The 18,657-nt window shown below is 39.9% G+C and overlaps 1 protein-coding gene across 2 annotated transcripts in view; it reads left to right on the top strand.

The window, feature by feature from the left end:
• Positions 1 to 18,657, top strand: part of LOC116723712 (obg-like ATPase 1) — a 54,972-nt gene that overhangs the window by 21,323 nt on the left and 14,992 nt on the right. For both annotated transcript variants that reach the window (XM_032568804.1, XM_032568805.1), the window contains exons 5-7: positions 426 to 601; positions 4,785 to 4,865; positions 5,158 to 5,255. In XM_032568804.1, coding sequence (XP_032424695.1) covers positions 426 to 601; positions 4,785 to 4,865; positions 5,158 to 5,255 — 355 coding nt within the window. The remainder of the gene's footprint in view (positions 1 to 425; positions 602 to 4,784; positions 4,866 to 5,157; positions 5,256 to 18,657) is intronic.

Here is an 18,657-nt window from a genome sequence, read left to right as displayed (position 1 = left end):
TTCTGTTTCTTATAATAACTTTCTTGTTTTGCTCCACTTAAAGCCAGTTTTAGATGAGCTTTCTATACTGTAGCATTTGAAGTTGGTTTCTAACATTTCTGGCTGAAAAAAAAAGCATCGGCTGTATTTCTAAACTCCTGATTGTGTTTGTTATGACTTCCCTAAAGCTCCCACAGGGCTTTATATGTGGATATCTATTTTTCCCACATTCTCTGCATCAACTAATGATTTTCTTCTTTCTTTCTGAGCTGAATCACATCACTGTTTCACATTTGATCCCAGAAAGTCAATGTCATTGATTTTGCTGTTCTGATTTGCTGCTCTGTATTACACGTTATTCACATAAATCAGAACAATTGTTGTTGAGATAAAGGAATTCTTTTTCCCCATTTGTGTGTGTGTGTGTGTGTGTCCTGTCCCTGCAGGTGCTTTTGAGGATGAGGATATCATCCATGTCGAGGGGACGGTGGACCCTGTTCGAGACATCGAGATCATCCACGAGGAGCTGAGGCTGAAAGATGTGGAGATGATCGTCCCCATTATCGACAAGCTGGAGAAGACGGCCGTTAGAGGCGGTGACAAGAAACTCAAACCAGAATATGTGAGTCAATGTCCCAGCAGGCCCTTTGCTCCCCCTCACAGCAAGGCACAAATAATAACCCTCCCACACACATGGCCGTGGAGAAAAAAGTATGTTTTTTTTTTTTTAATCTCCTTCCAATAGGCCTTACCCCTCCCCCTGGCCCATTTTTTCCCTCTCTGAGATTGAAAGTGATCAGGGGTCAGGGGTTTTCTGCTGTAGAAATCATTAATAGAGTGTTACTTATTCAGCTGCCGACCCCAGGTCACAGCACTGGGCTAATGAAAGTGTTTCCACACAGCTCTTTTCATCTAAAGTAATACTCAAATCATGGCACAGCTCTTGCTCGTGCTTATCCTCCTACAGCAGCTTGGGAAATTGTTTAAGGCCATACAGTGGCTGACACATATGCCTATACCGGGTTACGGATACTGTAAATGTTTAGAATAATCCATGACAGTTTGTCGAAGGTGTGAGGTTAAAAAAAGAAGAAAAAAAAAACGCAGGTTAGGACGAGAAAATAAAATCCGCATCCTGGATGTCGGATCGAGCTGAATGAGGATTGTTATATTGTTGCAGTAATGAGGGCGGGAGGGCAAACTCAGTGATGATTTGATGCTGACCTATCATTGGACCAGGAAGGAACAGACTGGTACGCAAGGAATATATTTGGCCTTTCACTCGGAGTGGAGCAGCCCAATTCCAGATCTGACCACTCATTACACTAACGAGGGGGGCTATTTCACCTGCTGCAGGCACCCCCGTCACTGGTTGGTTTGCATCAGACATCCTACCCTCATCCCCCCACCCCTCTTGCCCACAGCCACCATCCTTTCCCTTTCAGCCTGCAGCCCTCCCCAACGCCCCACAGACAGGAGCCATTCAGGCTAGGCAGGTGGCCGCTTACTGCCATAATTGCTAACAATTTTAGGCAATGAATAAAAATAATCTACATTACTTGTCAAAGGTTGCGCACACGTCGGCAAGTGAGAATCTATAGAAGAACCTCTCTAGACGTTCTGAAGAATGGCGACCATCAAAAGGCTGCAGCGAGCTCTCAGGCGGGAGGGGGATTGTGTGATTGCCTCGCAGGCTGAGCCCGGGGTTCGACGTGCTCAGCTGCTTGCAGGCGTACATGCGTGTCTTTATATCGCCGTCCAAGCAGAGCGTCAAGACACAAGAGGAAAGAGGAAAACGAGGACTGTACAGTTACTTCAATCCTGCTCGTTGCACTGTAATTTTCAAAACATTTGAAATAGAGTTTAATTATTGTGCCATGAGATTTTACAAGAAAAAAAATCATTTATTTTATCAAAGTACGTTTGGTAAAATGTACTTTGGTGCCAAGCAAGGCTACTTGTGTTCCTTGAACTTTTATTTATTGGGATTGTGGTTAGCAGACCAACAAAAAGTAGAAGATAAATGTGAAGTGAAAGAAAAAAGGTTTTTCACCATTTTTAACATTAAAAACCCAAACAATATGTTACACCATATAAATATAAATGATTCTAATAAAGCTCTGGCTGTGTTTTTTTTTTTTTGTTTCTTTGTTTTTATTTTTTGCCGTTGCACTACTTGATCCTCTGTCACAGTATCACATCTTCTGCAGCCTTCACCAGGTTTTCTTGCAGGATTGTCCTGCATTTAGCTCCAATCATCATCCCACAGCATCATGGCACCACCACCACGTTTCACTTTTTTAAATGGTCTGTTCAGGGTAAATTGTAGTGCTAGTTTTTTTAAAAACACATGCTGCTTTGGATGTAGGTCAAGAAATACAACTTGTAGTACTATCCCCCTCCCGCCTGAGTAGAGCACCTTCTTCCACACGATTCTTCTTCCAGTGATGTTCACAACTATTAAGTGTATCAACAGATTTTTCCACTGGCTGTGAATCTCTGTGTCTCCTCCAGAGTTACAGTGAACTGCTTAGCTCACGCTCTTATTAATTCTCTCCTTGCCCAGCCTCTCAGTTTTGGCAGACTGCCATGTCTTGGTAGGTTTGTAGTAATGCCAAATTGTTTTTTTAAAAATTATTATTATTTTAGGACAAGAGGCTGAAAAATACTCTTTGAGATTTCCAGCACTTGATATTGGAACCCAACTCTGCTTTTAACCTCCCCTAAACAGCCTCCCTGACCTGCCTGCTGCCTTTCTTGGTCTTGATGATGCTGTTGGTTCATTGATGTTCTCTAACAAACCTCAGAAGCCTTCATAGCAGCATTTGTACACAAAGATTAACAGACAGAAACAAATCACTGATTTCTAGAGGCACATGATTTTTTAGGAGTATGCATGTAAATCAAGTACACGTTTATACCACATGTATTTTCTTCCACTTCACATTTATGTGTTACTTTGCATTGATCTATCCCATGAAATACAAATAAAATGATCTAAAGTTTGCCGTTGTAACCTGATGAAATGTGAAAAAGCCCAGTGGGTTTGAAGAATTTTGTAACTGTATTTTACTACTTGTGCGTGTATTTTCCAAGACGGTGGCATAAAACAATAAAATATTTCATTATTTGACACTATAAATATTTACAGAACTAAAAGATGCTTTGTGAGAACACATCTCATCTCTTCCTGTTTATTGTTTAAAAACAGGCAAAGTAGTATAGTGGAGAAAAGACAATTTACGGTATAAAACCATGAAAAGCGGTGTAAAATTGGACACCAACACATATGATGCGCAAGAAAATGCTAACTTAAATTAAAAGCATTTTAATGAACAAAACAGATTTCAAGGATTTCAAGTCTAAAAGTCAGAAAAGCATGATTGAAAAAAACCTGTAGATATTCTTTAATAGTCTTCATACATTTATTTCTGGACTAGAAAAGGAAAAATATTTGCTATCATGATAAAAAAAAAGTACATTAAATATTCTGCTGAGAATCCATGATGAATGTGCGTGCACGCAGAAGCACAGGGCTCATATGTATGCATCGTTGTAAATCCATTCTTGCCGGCGCTGTGTTTACAAAAACAACGTTCCATCATTTTCAGTCCGCACGGATCCTCAAAAATCCCTCTCCTCTGCAAAACAATAATAAGAAACCGGCCCACCAGCGGCGCTCCATGGTGGCAAGCGTATGTGTTTGACCCCTGTGGGACCTATATGCCTTTTATTAACACCTGCCTGTTAGAGGAGCGCTGCAAGGCGGCTGCGAGCTGATGAGGGAAACCTGGAGCGGGTTCAGCCCGTGTCACCGGCCGTTTGCTGTTTCCATTTCACAGATGATTAATCTCTCTGTGAAGACTTGGGCCGGCGCGGGCGGAGTGTATGCAGCTCTTCCTGCGCTCTCTCCCGCTGGCTGCACTCTGGCTGCCTGACTAAAAGGCCTTTAGAATTCCTGCAGAGAGAGATGTGCAGAGAGTGAATGCAGCTGGCTGGGGGTCAGTGTGTGGAGCTTTTTCTGCCATTGTGTAATTGAGGCTCTGGCAGGATTTTTTTCCTCAGTTCTTTCAAAAGAGAGTATGATTGTGAAGTGCTGCAAGGGTTCGGGGAGGGAAGGAGGAGGCAGGGAGAGTGGTGCAGGGGGTGGGGGAGTTTTTATATGAAGGGGGAGGTCAAGTTGACAGGAACAAAAAGAGTGTGTTCCGCTAATTTCTGCGGGGCTGGATCAACAATAATAGGCTCAATTTCTTTATTACAAATTTTATAACTACCCCCCTCCCATTTTCCCACCCTTTTCCGCTTCCAGATCCTGTCAAGACACAGTCTCGCCTGTGGTCTCAGCCCACAAGTGCGTCAGTAATGAATGCGGCGTACGTCGCGGTAAATGCTCAATATTTTCAGAAACAGTGAATAATTAGCGCCGCACCTCACAAGTGCTTATTCAGTATGACTGCGCTCCGTAAAGTGCCTGAGGAAGGACCAATAATTTACACCTTTACTAACCAACTTCCAATTAGTTCCCCTGCTCTTTCCAATTTTGTCTATCCTTTTCATTAAACAGTCCTGGTGGAGCTGAGAGACACCCCAGAAGGCATTTTGTCGGGGCTTAAAGGAAGGGGTCTTGTTCTTGCCTTCCCCTGTCGAAGCAGGGCCACTCCTGCCTGAAAGCGAGCTCAAGCCATTGTTCCCTTTGGCATCAGGATGCCATGCATTTAGGAAATAATTACCCCATACCCTGCTGGGTTTATTCTGTTTCATCTCCTTTAATGGCTTCTTGTTCATTCTGTTTCAACCCCAAACAGGACGTTATGTGCAAAATAAAGAGCTGGGTCATGGATGAAAAGAAGCACGTCCGCTACTATCATGACTGGAATGACAAGGAGGTAAGACTTTGATGTGAATGAAATTTATTAAAGTGATTTATCTTGGCAATCTTTTTATGTGACCTGAAAGTAAATCTTCCACATTCATGTTCATATTCTTTTTTGGTTAAATCTAACTTTTGTGCAAGTTAATGACATCTGGCCAGTCTGATCTTGATTTAGGCTCTTCCTCGCTGACCCCCTGCAGAGCTTATAATTTCATTTGGCTTCATTTGTCGCTGTCTGTGCTCTCCTCAAAGGCCACTTTTGGAAAGTTTCAGATTCTCAGAACTCGTCTCTCTTTCCTCCACAGATCGATGTGCTGAACAAATACTTGTTTCTGACATCTAAACCAATGATCTACCTCGTTAATCTTTCTGAGAAAGACTACATAAGGAGGAAGAACAAATGGTAAGTGCTCAGAAGAAGGGCGGGGGCAGACTCGCCGCATTCACTAATCACCACCAAAGAGCTTTTGTGCTTTCCTATAGAAGGAGTTGCGTTCATTTCAACTAACTTTTCACTGATGCTGCAATCAGCTACAGAACATTCATGTGCCTCCCTCTGTGTGCATCCGTTTGCCGGCACATGAGGCCAACTGTAGTCTCCTGCTGGTGCAAGCGGTCACATCTTTGAGATAGATTCTGCCTGGAGGTGGCAATGAGTAAAACTCCCAACACAACATCCAGATCTGCAAACCGTAACCGCAGCCCCCAGACTGTGCAATTCATTAAGCGCACACAAGCACATGGTCCTCATTTTGCATCAAAATTTCTCATTTCCATGCAATATCAAAGCAAGAGGAGGTGCTTCCAGTGACAAAAACAAGCATGTGTACATTTAAAGCCAAAACAAGTGATTAATATCATCTGGAGGCGAGGCAATGAATCATAGTGACACAAGCTAACTGAAGGCTTTTTTTTGGTGCTCCAAATAGTTGGGTTTGTCTTCACATGTTGTCGCTCTTGCTTTACAAGCATTTTGTTTTTACTGCTTGGAAACTCCCACGCCTCAACACAATGACCTAGGCGGCTGTGATGATCCGATGCACACGTGTTTTATTCCTAATAAATTATTATGAAACTTTTGGGAAACAGAACTTTGTTCAAATAGCTTTCCAGGAGCCTCGTATTGTTGATGGATTGAAGATAAGGTTTAACACTGTGAGCTACTTATCGGACAAAAACACATTTTTTTCACCTGTGGCTGGAGAACAGGTGAGAAGAAGTTCTCAATTGGGGATACGTCTTGTTGTGTATCGTTGCACATAAGCGTGGATTGGTTAAAAGTTTGTTTTAAGACCGACAGGATTTTTTATCACCCAGTTTCTTTGGCCTCAAGTCTTTTCATTGAGGAGCAGAGAAACATGAGATTCATTTCCCCAGCTTTGTGGAGCATAACGGTGTTTCTACCCCACAGGTTGCTGCTCGCTGCCAGTGAGATGACTGAATAAAGACTCCTATATTTTTCCCTTTCTTTCGAAAAAGAATAATTACACAGATATTTGCAACTCTGCTCAGCCCCAGTTCACTCGGCCGAGCTCTACTCTACTCCAAAGTTGTTTCCACAGACCCAGGAATACCTGTAGGACGGGAACTCCTCCTGGAGGTGGAGACTTTAGGCCACACCTACAGATGTCCTACACCTTGTGTTGTTCCTCATAACTGTATAATAGCAATGCATGTCATCATTTTTTCGAGACAACTGAAGAAGAGTGAGCTATGAAGGTCATGGAGTCTGTGCTGTTGCTATTTTTTTAACATGATTTGCGGTTATTTCCCTGGATTGCCGTTCTTTCTGCTACTTCGACAAACATCTTGTCATTTGTCCAGAAAGGTGGATGCAAATGATGCAGACTTTTCTCATCATTGCACCAATGGTTACATTTGCTGGTAGCTCCAGACAATTTTGTTCTGCTGTTGCAATTTCTGAAAAAATGGCGGCGGCTGTGTTTCTGCTTGCTCTACTCACACGTCTGACCATGCCCATGGGCCATTAATGAACTGCAGTCTGTTCATGTAACATGGAGCACCTACTTAGCTCTGACTGTACAAAATAAGCCAGTACAAGTACAGAAAAAAAACAGTAATGGAAATGCTTGCAAAGCACACTGAGTAAGGGAGCCGCCCTAAGAAGAGCCTGAGAAAATTGGCATAATTTGTTTATTTGGAAATATATTTAGTCAATTAAACATGCACAGTCACGTAGTGGTTACTAAAGGAGCATCAGCCATCACTTTTTATAGGGTAATTGTTTTAAAACTTAAGTTGGAAAGCTTTGAGAGAGAAGCCCAACAAATACCCAGCTTGATTAATCAGCTGCTATCAATTTATTTTACCTCTAATAGTACTTTAGATAGCAAAAATCCTAAACATTTTTTGCAACCAGCACTTAAAACTAGAACCAAGTTTAGCTGGTGTTTATTCCATATTAGTGACATATTTGTGACATCATTACTTGACAATCTAAAATCAGCCCATGTATTGGTGATTTGTTTCATTTTAATTCAAAATAGAACCAAGTTTACAAAATAGAGCTTTGGTTGTATCCAGGTTTGCTGTAGTTGCTACAATCATGAGCGAAGTGTTAGTGTTTAAGAAAAAAAAAAGCAAACAAACTGAAGTAGAAATAAAAATGGGACGTCTTTAAATAATTCACAACAGTACACTACAATAAACTGAACAATTATGTGGTTTTTGTTTCACTTATATTAATCTGTAGTGTGCAACTCACTCTTAGATGTAAAACTATTTTTATCACTGTGCTTTTTATGCAGAAGAAATAACGAACACAGATTGCATACGTTGGGAAAAATGCACAGTATTCTTTTGTATTTAATCACTTGTTCATGTTTTAGTTATTTACACACCCTTTAAATAACAATAGCTGTTGAAACTAAAAAGAAATGATGACAATTGCTCTTTCTTTGTTTTTTGGTAGAGTTTCTTGAGTATGTTTGAGAATCTTGCAAAGATTTTGTTTAATATCACACAATTAATGTTTATGAGCTCTCAAAAAGTAATTTGGACTCTTGTAAAACTTTTGTGGTATGCTACAAAAGCAATAATCTTCAGTTTGTGTCTTCTTATAGTTCAGAGAGGGTTACCTTTCAAGCGTCTATAGTATTGACATGTGGATCGTTATCACGCTTTTCCAACTGGAACAAAACAAGCTTGTGTTGTTTAAAGATTTGAGAGTTTGGTGGAGATTCTCCTCATGCAGGAACTCTCAAAAGCATTAAGGAGTTTTGAAACCATATCTACAGATCTATAGGAAGCCTTTCTTGATATTGACAAAAGTAGAATGGAATCTTGAAAAAACTTTCATCCGATTTCTCCAAAGGGTTTTGAAGCATTTTGGATATGCAAAGAGCAATCCTGTAAAACTTCTGCAATGTCACAAAAACAAACTCAAGAACTTGTACATTATTTCACCAAATGTGATCTGTCATCTTGCTAGACTTATATAGGACATTGCAAAAGTAATAATCCTACATGTTTAGTGTGAGTTTGGATGGCTACCTTCCTACACAACAGCTGTTTTGTCCACAGAACCAACCATGTGGATTGTTATTACACCTTTTCAACAGGCCTCCAGGCTTGTTGTGTCAGGTTTACAAATGGATGAAAAATGTATTTTGCGAGTTTTGCTTGACAGCATTGTAAAACGAGAGAAGTTGTTTATCTATGACTGTTTGTTAAAATGTTCCTGTCACAAACGTAAAACTGTCAGAAAGAGGGAGGAGGAAGAGCTCATAAATCAAATGATTCATGACAAGACGAACATCCATCGTCAGAGCGAAAATAGTTTTTTTTTTAATATTATTTTGCATGTGTGTGTGTGTTGTTTGTTTTTTTTTTCTAAGGTGTGAAATGCCATAAATCTTTCACCGCTTTAAACAGGCAAACAGTAGCACTTCCCCGAGGGCTATGCGATGAACAATGCTGACATCAAAGTGTTGATGTTTGACAAGTGATGAGTCACTTCCCTTGTCCAGAGAGGAGCTCACACCTGTATGGAGATGATTACAGGTAGATCTCGCTGGCCCTAATTGTACAATAAATGCTGCTCTCAGCCCTAATGGCAGCTAGTCTGCTGCACAGACGCCAGACTGCCATTTGGCTGTCGCCATGCTCCCGTGTTTTTCCACCGCCGCAGTTGAGATGATGATACGGTTAAGGACTATTCAAAGCAAACAGCAAGACAAATTGCAATCTCAGCTTCAATGTGCCGAGGAAAAGACGGTAGATCGTAGAATTAGGCAAATTTTATCGGTGACTTTTTGGGACGCCCATACAGGCCATTCCACAGGTTCCCGTCTTTCTCCAAGAGCTGTTTTCATTTGAAGTGTGTCTTTGAGTGTATTCTTCCCAGAGAGATTTGGGTCAATTTTAACAGCATACCCTAGAAAACATCGGTTTTGCCCATGTTGTCACGTCCACTGACCATTTAACCATGTTTTAGTGCACACATTTGCCTATTTAACAACTTGCGCCGCAAGAACCAAGTTAGATCATCTCGTTTGGAGTATGGGAACCACAGACCAAGCTGCCCTTGTTTAGACAAGAATACACAGTATTAGCTTTAGCAAGCCATCATTAATGGAGGGATCAGACGAGGAGCAAGGCCTCCTTTCATCCTCAGGTTCTCTGCTGGAGACAGAACATCATTTACTGTCGAGAGGAGCACATGGCTCCAATCCTATACAGTTCATGTGTATGAGAATGCGTACATGCGCATGTTTGAAGTCTGTTTCAGAGGCGACTCCACGCTCATTTGGATGCTGGTGTAATTGCGGTGCGGAGATCAAAGGCGCGCTGGCCGAGTGATGTTCCAGAGGAGACTTTACCACACAGCCCTCTCCTCTGTGCAGAGGGGGCCGCCTGCTGATCACCGCTCCCTTCTCCCCTCCAGCCTTGGCTGCCCCCTGCACATCCCCGCTCGTAAAAAATGATTAAGGCTGTATTTGTCATGTGTTTATGACTGAGAGGCATTGCGTGATAGGGAATGGCATCTACAAGAGACTCTGTCAAGAGGCCTTCTCCTCTTTCCCCCACTGTTGGTAAGCTGTCTAGAAGACTATTTCTCTGCTGCGCTTAGTGAAGTTTGTTTTGTAGAGAAGGTCATTAGAGCACTGCTGATGATGTGGTGGCTGCACTCTGGCCCATCATCTAAGACATTGTTTATTTTACAACCATACGAACATTTTTATCAGTCCTCATTTCTTTTGAAATCAGATATTTATCCAATCATCCTCTGAGAACAAAGAGCAGCCGTAGTTGGGAGAGAAAAGGACACGCTTGAGAATATTCCAGCTATATGCTGTGATGTTTTTCTTTCTTGTCATTTCCTTTTCTTTCTGCTTTTATTTTTTTCGTCTTTTGGACAATGTGCATTAAAGTAAATTGGAGCCTCTTAAGTAGATGAGTTGACCTTTAAGGAAACCAGCAAGCGTGACCTGTCTGTGAGTGCCTCTGCCGAGTGGTTTCTCCCGGTGAGTGGAAGAACTGCAGGGTACCATCACAAGGAGCTTTTATTAACTCTGTTAGTCCAGCTCTGTTTTTTTCCCTCAATGTCTATATGCCACTCTTTATGTGTGTAGCAGAAAAAAGCATACGTAATTCTTTCTTTAGTTTACCACTTCTTACTTTGCTCCAAACTTATGTGTTAATGTATTTTGTGAATAGTATTTGCCACTCAGTCTGTGTTGAATTAAATATGAATCTTATTGTGCCACAAAGCCACAAGAGTCACATACCACAGCTTCTCATCCGCTCTGTCATTCTTTAATCAAACACAAATATTTTTATGTTTATTTCCCCATGATTATTCAGTCATGGTGTAACTCATCTTGTGACTGAATTATATGCATCTTTAAATCAAGATGTTTAAAAAGATGGAAAATGAGTAGACAGAGGTGTGGACTCCAGTCTCATGACTTGGACTTGACTCATTATTTTAATTTAATTTTAATTTTAATTAGATTTAACTTGGTGAAAGACTCAGAAGCACACTTTCACACCAATCACTCATGACTTCTCTTGTACTCAAACTTTTTGACCTGGAAATGCTTGATGATGTACTCCAAACAGAAAGTTTATTTAAAAAAATGTGTGGTTTAAGCATTTCCTGACTTAACCATATTAATACAGCCAGAGTTAAACACAGCATGCTGTCAAGTTACAGAAGAGAAGGATGAAGAAGCATGGTGACACTAATCGCCACTCAAGGAAAAATAATAGGCAGGTATTTTATTTCTTTACAGAAATGTGCAAATGTCCAACAACAAACAAACTGCAGCATGTGAACTATGTGGATCAAACTCTACAGACTGAGAGGAACTGATTATTGTTTAGACACACTGTTGTAGAAAAGCATTAACCCTCCAAATGATTGTATCCTTTTTAGTCACATTAACTGTTATTGATAAAAAAAAAACTGACATCTATGACCTCAGTAAATACATGAATTTAAAATTATTCATAAGAGGGGAAATCTAACATATAGCAACATTTTCTTATGTGTAAGTATAATTAACCTCTAAGCCTACTAACTGGTTGAACTCAGTGTGGAGGGATTTTGGTAGAATTGCTTTAATTCAGCAACAATTGAGAGCTTTGAGCATGAACATCCTGTTTGAGATCACGCTACACTGTCTCTACCAATTTATCCAGCCTTTGACTAGGCCACTCAAGAACCTAACTTGCTGCAGCTCCCAAGTTCACTTGAACTTAAGGTCAAGAACTGATGGCTGGATATCTTCCTTTTCACAACAGCAGAATTTATGGTTCCATCGCTGCAGACAATTTTTCAGGTTCTCAAAAAGTGAAGTAGCTCCAGTCATCACACCACCACCATGTTATTTTTCTGAACTGCTGTTAGTTTTACTCCAGATGAAATGAAATCTCACATAACTTTTTGTCTCGCAGTTCAAAGAACATTTTCACTAAAAGGCTTGAGGATCATCAGTGTGTTTTTCTATAACTGAGTCAGATGTTCATGTTATTTTTGGTCGACAGGGTTTTTTCCACGGGAACTTTCTCATGGATGCCATTTTTTTCCAGTACTTTCATATTGTTGAATCCTGAATAATGACCTAAACTGAAGCCTTTTGTAACTTTTGGATTAGTGTTTGATTCACTTTTGGAGTATTTTTCATAGATTGGACACTCCAAGATTCCCTGCTGTTCCATATTTTACTGTTTTTGAATAACTCGTCTCCATGTGGTTCACTGGAGTCACAAAGCCTTAAAAACTTTAAGACATGTCAGTGTCTTAATTTCTCATCTTGATTTTTTTGGATTGAAACATGATGTTTTGGTTTTTTAATTTATTATGTGCCGCTAGAAAAGTTCTGTTTAAGTACTTTTTGGCTGGTTAAGTATGTCAGCAAACAGGCTGGTCCGTGGCAAGTGAAACTGAGTGTAAAGAAACGTGATTCATCACAGTCATTTCATGATTTAACAAGGAGGGACAAGCATAATTTTTTCCACATAAAGCCAGGTTGGCTTGGATAGATTGTTTTTTATTTTCATTAAATTCAATCACGATTAGGAGACTGTATTGCTCCGGGTTATCTTTGTCTGGTATTAAAGTTAGTTTAATAATCTGAAACATTTAAGTGTGACAAAAAACAAACAAAGAAAAAAATAACAGAAGAAATACATGAGGTCAAACTGTTTTTCTAAAAAGCAGTTGTCAAGCAATTACGGGATACTGTTCATACACTGATGCAGACTCACTATTTGGTGAGGGAGTTGCTCGTTTGAACCTCTCTCACTCACTAAATAATGCATTATAACTTTCTATTAATTATTATAATGTGTTTACAGCTTCATTAATAGGTACTTATTAGTCATTTGAAAGGTAAAATCTTTCCACACATAAAAATGCAATTTACCTAACAGCGCTCTTTGCCATCCTGCTGGTGAAAATACTCTTTGGACACTATTGCATAGTTGAAAATAATTCACAAAAATGCCCTTTTATACACCACTGAATAGCTTGTAAATACAATATAACTAATTTCTTACAAAGCCTCTTTCTAATCTTTAAATATAAAATGTTTTCAAAAAATGACATTAGAAACAATTTGACTTTGATTTAAAGTCGCAGTAGAGACAAAGGATGGAAGCACTTTCTTTTTTTAAATGACTGGATTACGTTTGCTAGCAGTTAGCATAATATAATTAACCTTAAACACCAGTACAGTGAAAATATGTAGTAATAACTCTGCCTTGCTTGGATCTGATACTCAGGTCGGCCTGTAGGAGGAGCTTGAACAATTAAAGTGAAGGAAGCACTGACTGCAGCAGCAGCCTGCCAGAAGAGATGTTCTGTTTAAAACAACAGATTTAAGTCTGTATTTTGTTGCTTTCACATTTAATTAAAGAAATATTTTTCATAAGATAAATCATTTTCACATTTATTTTATGATTTGTTCTTTGAAGCGCTGAAGAAATAAAATAAGATGTGCAATTTTGGAATAGGAAGTATAAAGAGAACCCCCTAAACCTTCTTAAAGCTTAATTAAATGCTGTAGAATTAGCTAAATCTGAGTCATTTGACATTCACTCTGTAAGTAAATTGTCTCATAATGTACTGTGCAAAGGTCTCGACTCATAAATGTATTCTTTTGTTTCCAAAGAGCCTGACTTAGTGGTCTTAATCAAATCTTCTAAATGCTTTCTAAAGGTCTGTCAATGTTTTTCTCTAAACTTTTACTCCTTTTTTATTATTGTTCAGTGCACTACTTCACTATTTTTAAAAGACATTTATTATTTGCTGTGCTAATTAATACTGACTTATAAATCATTCAAACATGAAACAGCTCCAGGGATAAACTATTGTTGTGTCAATGCATAACAGACAACTTGACAGGGAACTAATTTTTCAGCCCTTCACCAATATATTCCCCATTCATTTTATTCTTAACTTCTTATATCAGTGTTGGTAATTTGGTTAAGGCCCTTAGATAGAATAAAAACTGAAATCACATTTCAAACCACATTTCCTGCATTTACAGCTGCAAGTCTTTTAAAGTATGTTTCTTCAGACGTTCTTATTTTTGCAAATTCTACATTTTATTTAACCTTCTGTAAAATATGACATATTACAATCAAAAATAATTTTAAAAAACTAAGCAGAGATTTTAGTACTCCTCAATCTCATGATTAATATAAACTGATGCATGAGTTTTAGGAGCAGCAGCAAAAATGACATAGATAAACTTGAAAGGACCAGAAAGCAAATCTTTGTTTGAGTGGTTTTTAAGGAAAAGCTTGGCCTTTGGAAGTAAAGACGACATACATGAGGGGAGGCTGAACATTTTCATGCACACTGTAAATGATCTATCCTTTTCAATGGACAGTTTTGTGGCTTGCCACCCTGGGTGGCAGATCCTAAGGGGCAACACTATATGGCTCATAAAGAGTGTAGAGAACATGACGATGAGGTTAATCTGTTGTCATGAGGTATGAGTGTGTTTTTCCATGGTTGGGGTGTCTCTGTGATACAATGGCAAATTCTCCAGGGTGTAAACAACCTCAGTACTTCATCTTTGAAGCAGCTGGCAAATCAGCGGTAGATGGATCAGCACCAACTACTGCACTGGAGTGTGTGCATCAGAGGTACAACTGTGTCAGAAATATGAAACTGATAAAGCTTGAATTTTTCAACAGACAGTTTAATCTGTAAATTATTAATTAATCACCTGAACATTTAATATATCCGTAAGTTCTTTAGTTCTTACAGCTTTTGAGAGGTTACATGATGAAACATTTATGATATTTTTTTTTTTTAAATAAGCAGCTCTGTGTTAGTAAGAGCTTAAATGTGACATTCAGATTTCTGTATTTGCTTTTTCTGACTGTGAAAGAAATCAGTTTGTTAAAAAAATTTTAAAAAGTCAACAGACAATGTGACTCCTTCCCATTTAATCAGACCCAAACGTTAAGGGAGACGGAGCGGGTCCCCTGCAGTTCATAATGCATTTAGACACCTGTGCAGCAGGATGGCATCCTGAAACTCTTTTGAAGGCACCCTGGGAATCGCTCACCTGTAAAGCCTAAGCTTTGACATTTTACAGACAAAAGAAATGTCTGCGAGAGTCAACTTTGCCTAATGATAGATTCCCATTGCTCCTGCTTTGTTGCACGGTGCTTCACATTTGATTTTTTTCTGATAAAGTTAAGAGCAAACAGGCCTGCCACAGAGAGTCTCCTGCAGCCTCGGTCGCCTTAATGAGACAAATAAATGAATTTAGTGTTGCCACATAGAGCTCCTGAAAGCTTATTATCAGGATTATTATTGAACTGTTATGAATGGTGGAGGGGAAAAAAATAAGATGTTGGACTGTAAGGAGGGGGGCATGATGGGCTGATGCTACATATGTCCTTGATTACCTTCCTTCGGCTTTTATTCTAATAAGTGGCATTCTTTGTACTCCCTGGGACAGCTAGACAGTCTGACACACGATGAGAATAAATATTGCATGTGGTAGACATTAAGCTGTCATCCTGAAGAAGAAAAAAAAGGAGACGAGATGGAGAAATCTGTGTGGTGTTCGTCGGCGCTACACTTTGCCTGCTCTTGTCACAATTGTCACATCTTGATGACTCCCCCCTCTCTACCCCCAGCCCCCTTATTTTCTCTCGCCCAGTCAACCGCCATAAATGACAGCATGGATACCCCATATAGAGAAAAATTTTGGTGATGCAGATTGTACTCTTTCGGGTCTGAATTCATAATGTTTGCCTTCTCCTTATCCTTGCTCACTCGTAAATACCCCTAAACACTGATCCGGCTCTAAAACCGTCGCCTCGACAACCATTTTGAGGACCGAAAACTGAGACCGGTTGGTTTGTTAAGCGTTCACAGTGTGTGTAGATTTCTAAAGTTGGGAGATTTAATGGGTGCAAATATCAAAGAAAATAAAGTTACTTTAAAAAGCTTGTTACCAGCACACCCTCATGGTTTGTTAGCGATACGATGCTCTTAATTAAAGCTGCTCCCATTGTGCGTCCACTGCGTTCTGTTTCCTCCTGTCGGCGATTGCTTTGAAGGCCATAAGAAGTTGATAATATTGGGAATAAAGTGTGTGTGTGGGGGGGCGTGTGGGCGTGTGTGTGTGTGTGCGTGTGTGTGTGTGTGTGTGTGTGTGTGTGTGGCTCAGAGGCTGATGTGTAATTTTTTTTTCTGTGCAGCTATGGCCACAGGGAGTAGAGAGCGTCTGCACTCTTGTCGCTCAGGAGCTCACCACTGGGAGGATGAAAAGCATCCCACAGAGATTCTGACTTCCTAGCCTCAAAAGCCACCATGAGCTCATACCTCTCATTTCTGTCTTCCTAAACAGAAGAAGAAGAGGAGGGGATCGTGTGCTGCAGCATCCTAACATCATAAATGACTCATCTTTGCCAAACTGTGACCAGCAGAACGTAGAGGACTTTTGGTTTATGTGTGAAACAGCTCAGTTTCAGGTGCTGGAGCCTTTACCTGTAGGCGTGGAGCAGATTAATCTTTCAGCTTTTCACCATTCAGTTGCATCTGAAAGGAGAACCCAAACTGGAGGAGATGACCCACCTCCGACTAGCTTAAGCGGTGCGTCTCATTAATAAAGTCTACCTGGGTCCAGACTCAGGTCATTGTCTCAGGTAGAGCTGTCCCTGTGCTTTAAAAAGAGGAGGCCATTGTTTTCCCCCTCCCACGCCGTTTAAGCAGATCAAAGCTGGGACAAAGCCTAGGAAAGCCCCAGGCATACAGAAAGACAGGAATTATCCCCCCTCAGGATTCTCACACAAAAAAGGACAAATAAGCTCCAGAGGGTGGCCCCCTGTGGGACATCACTATTCAGAGGCAATCTGTTGTGGATGGTTCAATTGTTTTGGTTTTTTTTTCCCTCATTATTTGCAATGTGATGTTTTAAAACGGGAGAACTGTAAATGAAACAGGCATTGAATCAAAAGCCGTTTGTGTTGATGGACAAAGCCTCACAAAAATATTAGTTTCCCTTGAACTTTTACATGTTGTGGTTGTAACCTTTTCCCACATTACAACCACACATTTATGTTTGTTTTGGGGGGATTTTATGTGACAAACTGCCAAAAGTTTAAAGAAAATTGCAACTAGTTTTCTTACAGATGAAAATCTCAAAAGTGTGGCGGGCATTTGTATTCAGCTTCCTCAGGACTTTTGTGGGTTATGTCAGTCATATTACATGCACAGTCTATCAGATACACTGTATCTGAACACAGTAGTCCAGACTTTGACTGGACCATTCGATTTTACCACTGTAGCTCTGACTTTGTTTTTGTCCTACATGAAAAGTCTCAAGTTCTTCGCAGGTTGCAACAGGTTTACTTCCAGTGTCATCCTGTTCTTAGCTCTCTTCATTTTACTATTAACTCTGAGAATCATTTCTGTCCCACCTGAAGGAAAACCTCCCCTCAGCATGATGCTGCCACCACCACGCTTCACAGTGGAGATGTGCAGAGTTAGCTCTTCACATAGTGGTTTTCATGTTTGACAAGTACTATTTCTTCCACGTTTGCAGTTCCAGCTACATGACTTGGGCATGCATATGGGACTTCTTGTATATTTTCTTTCAACAACAGCGTTCTTCTTGCCACTCTATTTCTTAAACAATGAATTGCACAACTAATACTTCTCCTTCCACCTGAGCTGTGAATGTCTGCAGCTCCTCCAGAGTTACATCAGTCCTCCATGACGTTTGCTGTGTGAATCAATCTTCATGATGCTCTTTGTTCCCAATAAACCTTTAAGATCTTCACAGAACAGCTCCATTTATTATTAAGATTACTAGATTATATTTAGGGGTATCAGACTATTGGGAGATGAAAACAAATAGTTCTTTTCTTCTCCTTTGTAATAATATGCTGTAGTTTGTTGGTCTTTCAGAAAAAGTATGTGCGAAAACGTTTAGGTGTATGAGTGTTTGTGCAAGGCACTGCAAGATAAACACAATGTTTTCATGTTGACCTGTTTTATTTATTTAAAGAAAAACTATGCATTCTGGAAAAGTTTGATCAAACTGTAAGTGATAGCAATTTCTCTGTGATCTGTGAGTAAAAAGCAGCAAACATGGCCCGCGCCTTTGCCTTGTTTGAAGCGTTCATGCTGCTGAATGATTAGCAGAAATAATGTCCCTGTCACCCTTAATCACATTAAAACGTGGTTAACATTTAATTTTTCCCACTTGATATGCAAAAATTTCCACTTGATTTGCAGCCAAGGCCATTGAAGTTCCATTATAAAGAGAATAAAAATTTCAGGCATCATTTGTTCAGAGGGGGATATCAGGACCAGAAAGTGCTGAATCTGTCTATTAGCAGAGCAGTGAGAGATGGCACTCTGCATTGGGACATAATGGGAGACTGACAAGAGACACTTACACTCAAACAGTCTTTCTTCAGAGTTGTAAAAGCTTTCAAAAGTGAATCTTACTAAGGGAACGAGTTATTCAAATCTATTTTTTTGTTGGGTTTGATCAAATCTAACTAAAAGGGATGAAATTGGATTGTAAATCTGCTCAAAAAACACATGAAAGATGAACTGAAGCAAAGTTTACATAAATATTTCATCACATTTGAACATCCACATAAGTAATTGGAAGCCACATAAATACATGGAGGAAAGTAAGACCAGGGCATAGTGGAGATGCTGACAGAATTGGTTTCGGGCTCCGTGTTGACGGTGCATCAAAGCTCTTAATTGACAGCGCTTTGTTTCTGGAGTTGAGGCAAGGGGGTGTTTCATGTTCCCTCATGGCGAGGTGTTTGTCTGCTCCTATGTCAGT

The sequence above is a fragment of the Xiphophorus hellerii genome, chromosome 7, assembly GCF_003331165.1.
Source record: "Xiphophorus hellerii strain 12219 chromosome 7, Xiphophorus_hellerii-4.1, whole genome shotgun sequence".
Taxonomy (NCBI): Eukaryota; Metazoa; Chordata; class Actinopteri; order Cyprinodontiformes; family Poeciliidae; genus Xiphophorus; species Xiphophorus hellerii.
This window is presented reverse-complemented; position numbering and strand designations above follow the sequence as displayed.